At 37.2% G+C, this 16,698-nt stretch overlaps 1 protein-coding gene across 1 annotated transcript in view; it reads left to right on the top strand.

Moving 5' to 3' along the window:
* Window positions 1-16,698, top strand: part of KITLG (KIT ligand) — a 52,468-nt gene that overhangs the window by 18,514 nt on the left and 17,256 nt on the right. Inside the window, exon 3 of the mRNA XM_069974180.1 lies at window positions 8,378-8,440. Coding sequence (XP_069830281.1) covers window positions 8,378-8,440 — 63 coding nt within the window. The remainder of the gene's footprint in view (window positions 1-8,377; window positions 8,441-16,698) is intronic.

The following is a 16,698-nucleotide window of genomic DNA, read 5'->3' as shown; positions in this document are numbered from 1 at the left end:
CTTCTGTCATCTCATGTCAAACTATACAAACAAGGTCCAAATAATATCACATTAAACTAATATAATCCTATTCACAAAAGGCCAAATCACAAAATTAAACCTAAACTGAACATTTTTTTGATAACCTTTTAAATACAGATTTTTTTTTTTCTAAAGTAATACTTTGTTAAAATGCACTCTTAATACAACTAAGCAAATTACCATCTATAAAACATGAAGGATTATGCATTTATTTAGTTGACATTTTCTGTTACGGTAGCTTCAAGGCTTTCTCTTTAAAATACCATATTTTATATACAATTCATCACCTGTCATTTGTGTGCGTTTACAAAGCTTTAAGATCAAAGGAACTAGTAAAAAGATATTTATTTATTAGGCTCTCATCACACTTCCATTATTAACACCATCATGATAGCTATGAGGGATATGTATTTGAAAGAATCCCAATTTATTCTAGTGGATCTTATTGACTTATAATGGGGTATGTTTTCTGTAGTTTTATTTTTCATGCCAATAACAGTCTAGTCTGCTGTGATAGAGAAAAGTACACAGACTGAACAGAAGCCACTGTCAATGTACAAAGAGCCTAACATCTGAAACAAATATCTTATGTAAAATATATACATTTGACTTCTTTTTATTGGGTACTGTCAGCATCTTATTGTGTTTAAGTAACTCGGGCCGAGATAGATATGCGAATAAGGAAACAAGGATTTTTGTAACGTTTGGTAAACCTTACCAGAAAACCTCATTTTAGAACACATAGAATCACATAAGAATATATGGAAAATACAAAAGCCAATGATGAAGAATATATGTGATCTTCTCCCTATTTGTTATATATTGTCAAACCTCAGTGTTTCATCTCTTGTCCTGTTTTCCTGTTGTTTGATTAAAATCCTATCTTAGCAACACATTCTCCATATCTTGGGACTTACCAAGAATAATTTCCATGTGTTTGTACTTGGTGTAATTTGATATTCTTGCACTCTACATAGTCATTTAAGGGAAATTTATGGACTAAACTACCCTTGACTTGTTTTATGGCTGTTTGCGCTTACCTTGACTAGAACAGAATTGTTACAAGACAAATATGCTCACTTTTTTTGTGATAAAACAGATGTGTGGAGCTAATATCACTCCTGATTTCCATTATCCCAAGTGTTACTGTTTTTACTTTTTTGCACCCTTTTATTGTTACATTAAATAGTTGCATGTTCCTGCTTATAGGTGCAGTTTTATGAGTTTTCATCTGTACATCCAGATTTACATTGAAAACCTGGACTTTCGGCAAAGCCCACTGCGTCATTGGTTTGTTCCTGAAACTATAATCCTTGAACTCCATGGCTTGCTTGCAGTTTGTCAAGCCTTAAATCATGTCCCTTCCATTGTTAAAATTGATCTGCATCCAATGAATAATGCATTGGGCACATGTCCATCTGAGCATTAGATATAGAACATAAGCTTTGCAAGGATAGCTAGCAGTTGTGGTGAACAGTTGTTGTTCCTACTGTTATGTAACTAATTTAGGAACATTTTAAGATGTCACGTATTCTGTCTGTACTTACTCATCCATTCAGAATATATATATATATATATATATATATATATATATATATATATAGTGTGTCATGGTTTTACATTACCCATAACAATCACATTATGGACCTATGTTGCTTCATTCTGCCTTTCATTAAAGGTATGAGTAATGTGTAATAATTCTTAGTGTGAATATTATGGTGTGGACATCAAAGTACGAGCACCAATATATCATGCCGAGAGGGAGGAAATCTGTTTAGACACATCAAACTGGTTCTCTGACATGTAGACAAGGTATGCCATTGGTTTGGAGTTTGTTAGCAGTCATAGGTGCATTGCTGGTTTGATAAAAATCTAGAATAGAAAATATTAAGTCTGTGCTCACACAATGCCGAAATGACGGACCCCCCTGAAATTAATGGGAGGGCAGAGAAATATACAAAAATTAGTACTTACATCTTTGTGCACTACTATATTTCCAATTCAATAGGTCTGTAACTGTTGTTGCAACGTTGGATCTAGACATTGCTGCAGTTACTGGAGTTCTAATACTGACTATCATGATTTTTAGCCTTCGCATTTTATATATATATCATTGGTGATCCCGATAACTAATATAGTCCACAAGGATCCTGTGGAGTGTTGTTAATTTGAATATACTCAACATCAGATTTTTAACCATTTAATCTATTGTTTTATATATTTTGTGTGTTGATGTATACCATTTGATATTTTTTAGTTTATTGTCTTAATAAATTTATCAATATAAATACTCTTAATAGACCCTGGTCAGATCTTTTTTCCTATTAATTCTATTATAATTACCGTTTGATATAGGGTTGACCATTGACCTTGGGCATATTATGGCAGCCCCACTATGTGCTATTATTCAAAAAAGTTAAATAGTTTACTACGGCAGATGGGAGATGGTTTTTGGAGATGTATGGCCACCACTCGCCGAGGACCATAGGGTGCTCGGTAGAGCATTAAGCTCAATCGGGGACCCCAGTGCTCGATCAAGTGTGCTCGCTCAACGTTACTTGAGGTCTTACATTAGTGATCAATGCTTGGAAAGTTGTAACAGAAATGGAGCTCACTATAGGCATTGGTAAGTGAAAATATTTTGCTTGAGGAAGGTAGATCTTTTTATGCAGCAAGCATAGCGCACATTTAGCTATCTGTGTAATTTGCCCCAAGCAACCAATCACAGCTCAGGTTTTGTTTTACCAGAGGGTATTTGGATAGCAAAGCTAAGCTGTGGTTGGTTGATATGTGCAAATTTACACCAATTGATAAATCTTGACCAGTTTAATGCTTTCCAGTTGACATAAGGGTTGTCACCACTGCGGAGCAGTTTAAGATTGAAGACCTCTTGTAACATTTTATGACTTTGATGCTTTCATCCTGTGTCCCTTTTGTTAGATGCATCAAAAGGTATTCTGTTTCATAAAGTGTAGAAGGCAAGTCTGCAAGGCATTCTGAATATTTTAGAGTAAATAAACAAATATGGTGACAGTCATGTGGCTTGGTAGTTTTTTAGACAATAAAACTGTATGTATGTTTTACAACATATGTTGATAATTTACAGTCACCTGCAGACCCAGTAGAAACAGTCAATTTGTAAAATAAAAGTGTGTTCACACACATGCCAGACTGATATTTTAAAGTTATGACTTCCATGGAGATTTATCATGTAAAAAAAACAAACTATGGGAACATGATCATCTGACTAGGTGGATTTTTTTGCTGGGGAACCCTCACAGTCAAAGGGTCTTCGTTTAGAATATACTAGAATATAACCTTGTATGTTTATCCAATGTAATGTATATAATTAAGCCTATAACCTACCATAAAGCAGTAATGACTTTAAGGCCCTATTTACACCACATGGTTGCACAAGTTTGCAAATATGCATTGGCTACGAGTCAAAAAGTTTTTCCACTGTATAATGGGATGTGTTCCTGGCAGGAGCAGACTGCGCTTTTGAGTCATGCACAGAAACAGTACACACTGAATATAGTTACTGTTAGACTACATACAGTACATTAAAGTCAAAGAAACCACCAGCAACATGTCATGGTATATGTTAGTAAACCATTTTGAAAGCATATCGCTATAAATGGATAATATGTCAAGAAATCATTATATGAATGGGACCTAAGCTGGTTTCTGGTTTCCAACAAACACATAGGCTCAGAGTATTCAATCTATTTGATGGATATGTTTTAGACAGCAACCAATCACGGTCAATTCTGAAAAATTAAAGCTAAGCGTTGATTGGTTGGGTTATAGTTACCAAAGAGAACTCTGATTTCTAATAAAATGATGTGCTGCACTTTCAGAAATATTTGCTTTGGATCTTAAGTAACTACCTGTGCTTTGTATTGTGACAGTACAACTGTCAGCATTGCATAAGGCCTTTTTAAAACATAGCTACAAAAAGTCACCTAATCATCAAAATCATTTGCCTTGTTTGTTGAATAAATATGGCTTGGGATAGTTTGTTTGCATCCACTCGAAAAGCTTTGCCAGTTTATTTGAAAAAAATAAATAAATAAATAACATAGCAAACAAGAATTCATAATGAAGGTGGTAGAGTCAAACCATAATCCTAAAATTTGGCTCCGCTCTGTAACTGTCATGAATGGATCGTGTTGAATAACCGTTGCTCAAACAGCTTTGTTATATGTTCGGTTGACGTTAAGTACTAAAACAAACTTTTTTAAATTCATTACACAATCTTATCAATATAGTTGCCCAACTTTGTATATGAAACATAGAGGACTATATAGCAGTCCAAAGAGATTTGACATGCATCATCTAAACCTGCTGATTGGTGGGGGGGGGGGAGGGGCAGATCAACGGACCAGCCAATGTGTGTTGGTGGACTTTTAACTCTTCCCCCAACAGCACATGTCGGAGGTAGAGAGGGAGTAGGCTTGTATGATTTCTAGTGCCTGATTCTTATGTTTATGGGGGAGATAAGCTGAACTGTTTGGAGGTGTTTTTCTTCTCTCTCCCCATTAAGAATGCATTAACACTCAGACAAGCTTAAATGTGTATGAGAGTGATGAAGTGGTATAAGATGTGCAAAATTTGAATTATTCTTAAGGTGTCCTTACACTTTAGACTTTCGACAGCCATACCCACTGCCATCAGTATACTGGGTATGGGGCTCTCCCGATTGTCCACCGACAGATGATGTCAATGGAGATAGGGTGAGGTGTGATGGGAAATGACCACCCACCTGCTTCTTTTCAGAGAGATAAGCCACAGCAAGAGCTCCCCACCCCATAGGGAACACAAGAGCACTTGTGCTGAACGACTAGTCAGTCAGTAGAGATAACTGACAGTCAAATGATTATTTGAACGTCAGTTATTGAAGGTGTACGGCCCACTTTAAACAGACTGCCTAATGGTCCGTTTACACAAAGCAATAAATCCCTCAATTGATTGTTTAATGATTTTGAAGCGACAATTTGTTTTTTTTATGCCGATTACCATTTAGACAAAGAGTAAATTTTTCAGAAAAAAAAAGTTTTTACAATCTCTAAGATCGCTTAAGGCCATCTCACACACTAGGGTGAATCTCTGAAAGACTGTTTAGACATCAGCGATGATTTGAGAAGGTGTTGAAAGGCCACGATGAACGATTTCTCGCTCATTGCTTGATCGTTGACTTGTATTTACACGAGCAGATAATCGCTTAAAAGCAATCCTTATCGCGTAGATATGATCAATAATTGTTCTGTGTAAACAGACCATAAGTTTTTTGCTGTTAAAGTTTCATTCTGAATTAATCACTCTGTCACACTGCTGTCAAATCTTACAGTTATGAACCACCAATGTGTGTGTATGTATGTATGTGTGTGTATATATATATATATATAATGTGCATGTATGTTTCTTACGATACTTTGTTACACCAATAAAATGGTGCCTAAAGCCCTTATTACACGTAGCGATTATCGTTCAAAGATTCACTATAACGATCATTCGCAAGCGATATCTAGCGATTTTGTTGCGATTGATTCTGAGGTTATTACATTCACTGATTACTGTTACGATAGTTTTTACTTCGCTATATGGTCGTTAATCCTTCCTCAAGACTATTCACACAACATGTTTTATCGGGAAACGACTTATTACACAAACAAATATGCAAACGATCAGCGAACTACCAATGATAATTTTTCAACATCTTGAAAGACAAAAATTAACAATTTTTCATTCATCGTTAGATCGTTGGGTGTTGTTACACGGACAGATAATCCCTCGTTTTCAATAATTTTAAGGAATTTTTAAACGATAATCGTTCTGTGTAGTAGGGCCTTAAGTCTTTTTTTTCTTACAACTTTGGGCTATGTTCACACTGCGTATGAATCCATCCATAGATCGTACGCCGCCGTACATGTGCGGCTGAAACTACGGCCGTGGGAAAAATCGACATGCGGCCGGATGCGTAGGAACCACGAACATACGCCCGTAGTACATTTATGCTTCCCTAGCTTGTTTCGAAGCGATCTGAGGCAGGTCATTTACTTGGAAATCTTCGCCCAGCCTCGTAAACCACACAGAGCCTTTTGGATCAAAAAATCAAGTTCAATTTGGCTGAAATAAGTACTTCGTATGGGACCGCATGGAAATCCACGGCCGTGAGTTTCAACATTTCCTCAAACAATGGTCTTGTTCATTTTTCATGGCGCCGTATACGATCCGGCCGTAAGCTCATACGTAGTGTGCATTGTGCGGGCGTATATCGTATACTTTCAAGCGAACGCATCAACCTCAAAAGTACATGCGTATATTCGCAGTTCGCACTACGGACGGATTCATACGCAGTGTGAACATAGCCTTAAAACAACAGTTCGGCTTCAGACATTACAACACTACATCATTCAGTGATTGATTTACATTTGTGTTATAAATCATGGCCATCCTTTCTACAAAGTCGAGCCTTTCCATGCTTTTGTTCAGCTACAACATGACTTAGTCAAAAAATGGAATTTGATATGCATCACTTAACCCCTGTAGTTTGACCTATTTGTTTTTTACTTTAGGGCTAATTCAGCTTTGCATGCTCAAAATTTTTCTGGTTGCAAAGTGCTCTGCAATATGCTGGTGCTTGATCTGTATATGATAGCAACAAGACAACATACTGACCTTATGTGCATATTATATGGATGTATTTTGTTAAAAAAAAACAGTGAGGCTAGAAGCATTAGGCTGGCTTCACACTGCCTTAAAATCCTGGGAAAATGGCAATTAAAACACCATGGCATGTTTTAAATTTTTTTGCAAAAACAACGGTGGCCAGATGTTAGCTTATAATATGCCTTACGCACATGGCATTTTTTGGGGGCAGCTTTTTTCTCCTTTCCGACATTTTTGAGGCTCTGTGGCAGTTTTTCTAAAATCTAAACAAAATGCCCAATTAATCAAGTCCTAAACGCACAAAAGAATATATATCAAACCAAAACAAGGATCCACAAGGGATCACAAAAAGTGCAGGACAATCATAAATAAATATAATTATAATCTTTATTCAAATATTTCTTATTTAAAATGACATAAACATGAAGGGACTGAAACAGATCCAAATACATAAATTAGTGAGGGGACATGAAAAGATGTTTTATGAAATCATATATTGCGCATGCATGAAGATAGATAAGGGCTAAAGTGACCGTGGCAATACAGGCAACCTCCACTGTATAGTAAACAATGTAAACAGTATTGTAAATAGCAACAAAAAAATTAGATGTACACAGGCAAATTCCTATTCCAAGTCACAGTTGCTCACCAGGAGTGGGTTTGAAAAGAGGAGAAATCTCAGTCTTTCCTTTATGACCCGTTCCCTGTTTATGGTCTGTTCCTGGCTTTCACTTCAAAAATCTGTCAGATAAATCTCTCTGTGTAAACGCACCATAAGGCTATGTTCACACAACGTTTTTTTTTAGCTCCATTTAAAATGACGTACGTTATTTTAAGACTAAAATAACAGCTGTTATTTAGCTGTCTGGCCTCCCCTTGTCCATTGAATTTAATAGTAAAGATGGAGAAAGAACGGTGGTAAAAGGAAAACTGTGTGTGAACTACTAATAAAAAACGTTCGCTGTTTGCAAAAGACGTCTGAAAATAATGATCATGTTCATTAATTTGACGTCCGCGGCAAAAACGTCCGTTATTTAATACATTGTTTGCATTGGACGTCCGTCTTCCCATTGACTTCAATCCATTGCCATTGCAGTCAGGTTCTTTTTTTTATTTTAATGCCCTTTTTGCCGCGATTTAACTATCATAGAAATGAATCAAGCGCAAGATGTAAAAGAATGTCACCTGGATGAAATCTTTGATCCCTTTGTAATCTAGGAGGTTTTCTGATAATACAAATCCTTGTGTTGGAGGGGGTGCTTTTTACCCTGTGCAGCTGCCTAATCTTGGCTAGTAAGATTTATTGATGTTATAGCCCAGTCTGTCCCCTGACATTTGCTGCTAAGGGACATGTGGCGGCCCTCAATATGCAATAGATCTCACACCATTAATATTGTATACAGTATATGAGTAGCCTTACAGTGTACATACTGTAGCTTAAAGGGGGTCTTTTATAAAGGCAGACCTTTTCTACACGCCTTATTACTACTGCTACTAATGCTACTTTTTCCTTTTTTTTTATCAATTAATTTTTTTATATTGGCAGAATGTGTTGAAGTGTTGAAATCCTCAACATTTGAAAAAATTTTAATAATATAAATAATTTCAAACCATTTGAAATACTTTTACGTTTTTTACCTGAATGTATCAATGAGCTCTAACTATTTCTATTTGTAATTTTCAGGTTGGAAATCTCCCGAACGATTACATTATGCGTCTGAAACGTGTCCCAGCAAAGGATCATCTAGTAAGACTCGTGTCTGTGTTGCAAAGTCTGCATGTTTCCCCTTGAGCATCCCTTTACCCTTTATCAGAAGAATTTTGCACATTGTTGTAGCTTAAAGAAGATTTCCACTTGGCCAAAGTTTTTGCAGAAATCCACACTCTCTGCAATTACACAACCCCATTCAAATGAATGGAAATCATTTCCAATTGGGTTCGAATGTGGACATCCCTCTATGATGATATCATGCCTTTGTAGGTCATAAGCACAAAGGTGGCTTTCTGAAGACAACTGCTTTAAGAGTCAAGGGGGGAGATTTATTAAAGGGTGTAAAATTTAGAATGTTGCAAACTGCCCACAGCAACCAATCACAGCTCCTCTTTACTTTGACCAAAGCTGGAAGCTGAGCTGTGATTGGTTGCTGTGGGCAGTTTGCAGCAGTCTAAATTTTACACCCTTTGATAAATCTCCCCCAAGGTCTCTATATACGTTATCCTCCTGTTGGCCAAACCTGCCACTCGCCACTGTGAGGGAATTTTACTGCCTTAACCCTATGGTCAGGCTGAATGTTTATGTGTACTGGGGAGAACAGGAGAGAGAACTCTCTGTAATTATTGAAGGTGTATGGTTACATTAACCCTGTATGTGTGCTTTCAGGTTTAGTTATTAACATTATCCTTCGCTCTAAGGTTTTTTTTTGTTTTTTTTTTATCCCCCTTTTTCAGGTTACTTTGATAAAGGTAGATGAAGTGGAAATTCCAAATAGGTCATTTTGAGTTAGACCTTGTGCAGTGTTGTTGCTGTTGTTCTTGTGAGCTATATCATACACGGTATTGATTTAGGAAGGGCTTACTTAACTGTTTACAAGTTTCTGAATACAGGTAGTTAACCTTTGGTCAAAGCTACTTTTTCGTGCTCTACTCTATTTTATACATATTTTAATGTCAATACTGAACAATCACTTTTTCCCCCCTAAATTACCATTATATGGTGTATTTAAGTAAATTACATACTAAGGATATGTTCACACAACATCATTTTTAGGCAAAATAAAAACCCTGCAATTTTGTTATATTGATGTTAAAAATTATCATGATCATTATTTACAGCTGTCAATATAAAATAGCCATTTTATTCACCTTTAAAAGACAATGTGTTAACATAGCCTAAAAATAGTAATCTAAAAGCCGGCATTTATAGGCATGTGTCTTTAGGATTTGTTTTTTGGATGATGGCAGAGGTGGAAAATAACATAAAAAAGAGGTTATCCATGTTTTTAAGAATTTTTTAAAATATAAATAAGGGAACAATAACTCCTGATTCTGGGCTGGTCAGAACTCTGCTCTTCCTTCTGGAGCAAACATTACGTAACCACTGCAGCCAATTAGCAGTGTCAGGGGTCACAGGCCATATGCCTGGCATAGCCATTTAGTGATGGGAACCATAATGCCAGGAATACACCCTGTAACCTCTGATGTCACTAATTGGCTTTAACAGTCACATGACATCCAATCCAGAAGTAACACGGGCGTGTACTAGAGCCTGAACGGGTCATCAGCACGGGATCAGTGAGTTACTGCTCGTATGTTTTTTGAATGTATTTGAGGCCCTTTTAAAATTTTGTTAAAAACATGGATAGTTTTTAATGCTGCCAGCTCAGTATTTTGCATACCACACATACTAGTCTGTCAGTATCACCTGCCAGTTGTACACCTTGTAGTGACTTGCAGTACGCATACCTAAAAAATACAAAACTTTTTTTATTATTGTGTTTTAAAATATAGCAACATTTGGATAATTAGAATACTCCTTCTGTTCTTTTGACAATTACCTAATCATTGCATGCGAAAGCATTAAAAGGGTTTAAATTCTTTGTTATAAATACAACTGTTCAGGCATTAAATAAAAGGAAGATGTTGCACAATAGACATACATTTTATATCATAAATATTCATTCCCTGAACACAGCCAGCAGTGTAAACAATAGATGGGTTCATTGTGGTTGCAGAGGCTACATATAGGAACACGTATGCATCTAGATGGAAGCATTTCTATGGGTATACCTGTATCAGAAATATCAAATTGTAGGTAGTGTAATATAAATTAATAGGAAAATGACAGTAGTTATGGGGCTGCTGCTATGAACAGGGGCTGCCTTAGTAAGACAGGAGAGCAACGTCCAGGATCAAAATGTCCTTATTTCACTAGTTATAACACAGAAATAAGGATTGCTATAATTCTGCTGTCATTCATCATAGTTACATAGTGTTACATAGTAACATTATGTTATATAGTTTTTCTTTAACTCTCAAAAGGTTAGATGAATCTAACCTGCTGATAGTTTCCTATTGTGCATGGGGCACTGAAGATGAAGGTAAGTCTATTTCCTTGATCCTCTGCCCTATTTCCATGCAGTTTGAAGTTGAAGTGTATGGGGCTCTCCCAAACGACCAGCGACAGTTGATGCCGGTGGTGATAGGTGTCATTCGTAATGGAAAATCACCGTCCGACCACTTTGTTTCAGAAGAGATAAGCCACAGCAAGAGCTCTCTTCCTGTGGCTTACCACTCCCCTACCCATAGAGTTAAAGGCTGCCGTGTATGGGAAGGATTGGTGGCGGGTGGAGGAGATAACTAATCAGTTGGCCGTCAGTTATTAAAGGTGTATGGGGAGCTGTGGAGGTTAGGTATGAAGGGTAGAGGTTACACCAACAAGAGACTATGCAGTAACATGCATGTAGTATCAGTGACTGACTTCCTTGCAAATGTATTCTGAGACAGAGACATGCTGGAGAAGGAACAAGAGGTCACAAGCTAGAAAAACTGTGGAATGTGCATTCAGCAGATAACATCATCAAAGGTTTTGGTCTTGTAGTTATGTTATAGGTGTACACCAGCAGGCCTACTTATACAATAGTACTCATACTATAACTACAGTGTATATGTGTGTGTGTGTGTGTGTATATATATATATATATATATATATATATATATATATATATATATATATATAATTTTATTTTTATTTATTTTATTTTTTTTTAAGTGGAGATTTTCAGCTTTCATTCAAAGTGTACCTGTACATTTAAACTCCTCCATGCTTTTCAGATGAAAAGATGTAGTCCACAAAGGGCTGTCAGTGAGCCAAGGCAACTGTATGAGAGCCAACAAGTTCTGTGCATTAGTCCTATTAGTTACAAATAGGCTTGTGCACAGTATTATCGCCTTGGGAAATGTGCTGCCCAGCATGGATCATGCCACTCTACAGTGATCTAAAGAATAGATAGGAGTTCAACTTACAGGTTGCCTTTATGGGACACAATAAAAATTACATTTACCGCATTAGTTTATAATAAATTAAGGAGCTGAAAAGTCTGGAGTCGATTACAATTGGTGGATTTGCATTTGGTAGCTGTTAATGGGAATTGTCAATATGCGGTCCAAAGAGGTGTTAATGCAAGTGGGGAGGACATAATTAGACTGAAGAAGAAGAAAAAACTATATTAGAGAGAAAACTGCCGGTTGCCAATTCAACAATACATTGTGTTCTTGAGAATAGGAGCCATAGTCTCCCATTAGAATGGAGTGGTAAATAAAGAATGTACACCTCTACTCAATTTATTCTCTATGAGAGCTGTCGAAAACAAACACTGAACTGTGGTTTGAGACGACCACCCAAAATTGCAAGTGTGTGTGTGTGTGGGGGGGGGGGAGAAATATAAATATATTTATACTTGAAGATGAGAGCAGCACTGCTGCATGAATTAGTGGTGCCAGCAGGTAGGACCTTAGACTCGGGTCCACAATAATACAAATGGATGAACCAGCAGCACTCCGTTCAAGTAGATTCCAACGTGAATTTATTCCATACAGAAAAAGGGTGCAACGTTTCAACTGCCTCTCGCCGTCTTTTTCAAGCATAAACACGTGATACGTGACGCAAATATATACACACTAACACAGGTGTTCACAAAATTAAGGGGTGTTACCACCCTACACACGTGATAAAGTACACATTAAGTGCACAACACAAATTCATTGTAAATAAATACATTTATATACAGTGAGTGAATAGTGTCCAATTCCTTTCTCTTGAAGTCCATACATTCAAGAAAAGTCCACCTCCAGCAATAGTGTTAATCAGTGTCCCAATGTGATTAAAGTTCCAAATTGTCCACTTTGAAAAAAACATGGGCAGGCATAATTGTACACAAATTATTATTATTGTTCCATGTAGATAGATGACAGGATCCATTAACCATGATCAGCGATAGACCCACAAAGATATAAAAATAGGACAGTATTCACATTATGTCGTATCCTGGGGAGTCAAAAAAACTTTAAGAGGAAAACCACTTGCGGGGGTAACATTTCTCCTTGCCGGCTTGTCTACCATGACTTTGCAGTCCCTCCTTCAGACGTCTCGGTGTGAATACGTTCCCATATCAGGTCACGTATCACGTGTTTATGCTTGAAAAAGACCGCGAGAGGCGGTTGAAACGTCGCACCCTTTTTTTGTATGGAATAAATTCACGTTGGAATCTACTTGAACGTAGTGCTGCATTTGTGTATATACATATATATATATATATATATATATATATATATATATATATATAGTTACAGAGCAAGACAAAGAGATAAAGAGTCATGTCTAGTCTGCCTTCTATGTATCAGTAATCGGGGAATGACTGGTAATAAATAACAGCAGTTTTTTTCTGGGGCGTAGGATTCTTATCTCTATAGAAGGCCAATAGGTCAATGCAACTGTATTATTGTAAGCTTAGAAATGTACATTCTGTCTGCTTTTTTAATACAAGGTCATTTTTATGGTTATGCTATGATTAAAATAGAATTTTATTACAGCTATACTTTTATACATATAATATCTTGATGGTCTGGCCCTCTTAGTGGCTGCTTGTAGGTGCACAGTTTGATTGTTTTGCTAATTGCATGCTTTAAGGCACCTCAGATTGTGCAATGAACTGTCATAAGTGAATGTAAAAAATGACTAGTGTGTCGCTGAAGTGTGTTAGACAAAAGCAAGTTAAGCGCCCACACTAACGATTTGACTTTTGCTCTTTGTGCAAATAATTCTTGCTATTTCCTGCCAAATACCCCAGATGCAATTCTGTCAACCCTTGCCTATGGTCAAACAATCAGTTTCTGTGAAGCATCTGCCCACAGGAAAACAAAACATATAACATTGAAAATTAATCACAATTAACATTATAAAAATAATAAACAACCTAAACAAAATTATATATCTATCTCAAGACTAGTCAAACCTAGACAACTCCTTTTAAGGGCTTAAATGGTTCTTCCGAACCTTGTTTTCTATGGCATGTTCCTAGCTGGAAAAAAAAAATTCTTAAGGCAACCATTACAGTGTATGGCTATGTTCACACAACGTTCAAAAAACAGAAAAGGCGTTTGCATTTTCTATTTAAAAAGCCCTCCGTTATTGCAGCAATGTAATTGACTTCAATGCATTGCATTGAAATTAATGGAATGAGGGACGTTCAGTGCACACAACAGAAAAAAAGATGGACGTTATGTGCAATAATAATGATCATTTTAATTCTTTTTGTACGTCTTTTGCAAACAGTAGATTTTTTTTGTTGTTCAAACACTGATGGTCAAACGGAGAAATGACAGAGGAAAAATGCAGAGGAAAAAATGTAGTGTGAACATCTATCTTAGGGTTGCCCCCTATTGTTGCAAATGCATATGGACAAGGTCTTTGGACTGCTGAGTGTTATTTCCATTTTAATAGTTATTTGAATGTTTATTCCATGCTAATGATATATTTGTAAACAAATGCATATATTTACTTAGTATCGCTGAAAGCTGTTTGTTAACACCAATGAAACCTCTTAACTTGAAATACTAGTAAATCACCTTTTTTTAGTAGGCTAATTAAAATGGAATCCACATTCCTGTTTCCGTTTGACCTATAGTTCTTGAAATTCCAAAACTTTCTTATAGGGGCTTTTTTTTCTTGGTGTTGAATAACAAAGGGTTATAGACAGATCAAACACACTTAAAGTACAAGTAGTCTGGATTTACTATAGCTTTTTATAGGAAGACAAATGTTTATCTCATGCAGTAATCACTCACTCGTCTTAGTGTTAAAATACTTTTTTTTTTTCTTTTTATAACCAAATGTAATGGGCTTTAATTACAATGGTTTCTTATGCCCCTATTCCACAGGTCGTTTAGAGGAGCAAACGAGCGCTCTCAGCGCTCGTTTGCTCCTCGTTCCCCGCTCGCTATTCAACGCGGCTGCAGCGAGCGGGTGAGTGCGGGAGGGGCGGCGGGGAGCTGCGGGGGGGCTGCCCGGGGGATCGCTGATCGTCCGGGCAGCCCATAGGATATAGCAGCGTCTGCTGCCGATGCTCCTATTCAACGGAGCGACGGCAGCAGATCGCTGCTATATCAGTCTCTTGTTTTTCAACATGTTGAAAAACAAGCGACTGCAACGATCAGCCGACATGAACTATGTCGGCTGATCGTTGCACTCTATTCCACCGGACGATTACCGTCCGTAGCGGCCGATATCGGCCGAATACGAACGATAATCGTTCCGTGGAATAGGGCCTTTACATCAAAAAGGTATCCCCTATCTACAGAATAGTGAATACCAAGTTAATTGGTAGGGGTCCAACCACTGAGACCACCAGTTCCAAAAGTGGATAAAAAAAAAATGTCCACTGAATGAATGGAGTGTAGTACATTCTCGGGGTCATGGTGTTCCAGCAGTTAGACTCCACTAATCAGCTTGTTATCCATGCTGATATTATTTAGTTTTTGGGGTCTTAAAGTATAATACAAGGGAGGTTTGCAAGAGCACGGACTGGCTATAATAGTGGCAGGCAACCATTGGCATTCAGCCTAGTGTTGAACTGCAGCCTGCAGCATGCCCTGCCAGTCTTAGTTATTCTATTACTGGAACTATTTTAAAATTATTTACCAGGTCCACTTAAGCTGTTTTTTTTTGTTTTTTTCGTTTTGTTTGTTTTTTAGACAATGGGGGACATTTATCAAACTAATTGCGCCTGTTTTTAGTCTAATATACCTAGTTTGCGCTCAAAATAAATCTAATATGAATTTATGAAGCTTTTTTTAGACAAGACTATCCAAATTAGATGCGACTTTTTGAATTAGATTTTTTGTTGTTAATTAGATTGAAAGTGCGCCAGAATTCTTTTTTAGCTAAATTTATTAACTGCTCAAATTTTTAAAAAGTCGCATATATTGGTGCATCGCTACGTCTGCTACGAACCAGGTGAATTTATTAAACTAATTAAAAGACCATTATTTTTAAGACACATTTAGGCTATGTTCACACCGTTTTTTTTCAGCTCCGTTGAAAATAACGTCTGTTATTTTGAGTCTAAAATAATGGACGTTTTTCAAAGCCTGGCATCCCCATAGTGCAATGACGGGTGTTTGCACATTATTTTAGTTTGGGGTTACTAATTGCCCTTTGGTTGTGGCTTAAAGAGGATATACCACCTGGTACATCCTCTTTAATCTGAACCCACCTATCGAACGGCGCTGGCATGGGGAAGCTGGTGCCGCGGGCCGTTTTTCGGATGCGGCTCCCTTACAATGAACTGAGCCGCGTCATACAGGGGAGGGAATTTCCTCCTACTGGGGGCGGGCGAGCCGGCCTCCAGTGCTTGAGCACCGGCCGGTTCCCGTGCATAGAACGGTGCCGTGCACTGGAACGGGGCCTCGGTCCAAAAAATGGACCTCGGCACCGGCTTCCCCGTGCCGGCGCCGTTCAATCAGTAGGATCAGGTTAAAGAGGATGTACCAGGTGGTACATCCTCTTTAATTGAAAAATCCATTGAATTTAATAGTAAAAACAGAGAAAGAACAGTGACAAAAGAAGAACTGTGTGTAAACAACTAATAAAAAATGTCCGCTATTTGCAAAAAACGTCCGAAAATAATGTTCATGTTCATTATTATGACGTCCGCGGCAAAAAACGTCCGTTTTTCAATGCATTGTGTGCATAGGACGTCTGTCTTCCCATTGACTTCAATGCAATTGCATTAAAGTCAGTTAAATTGCTGCAAATAGCAGTTTTTTCTCCATTTTTGACATTGTGTGAACATAGTCTTACTATGCTATTAGACAATTTAAATAAATTTGACTAAACACATTAGATTGGAAATTATGCCAAAATATCTTTGACAAAATCGTGGTTTTTGATTTGTTGGAAAATATCCCCCAATGTTTTTGTCATATGACCTAAAACACATTATGATCAGT

Source organism: Dendropsophus ebraccatus, chromosome 1 (genome assembly GCF_027789765.1).
Source record: "Dendropsophus ebraccatus isolate aDenEbr1 chromosome 1, aDenEbr1.pat, whole genome shotgun sequence".
Lineage (NCBI taxonomy): Eukaryota > Metazoa > Chordata > Amphibia > Anura > Hylidae > Dendropsophus > Dendropsophus ebraccatus.
This window is presented reverse-complemented; position numbering and strand designations above follow the sequence as displayed.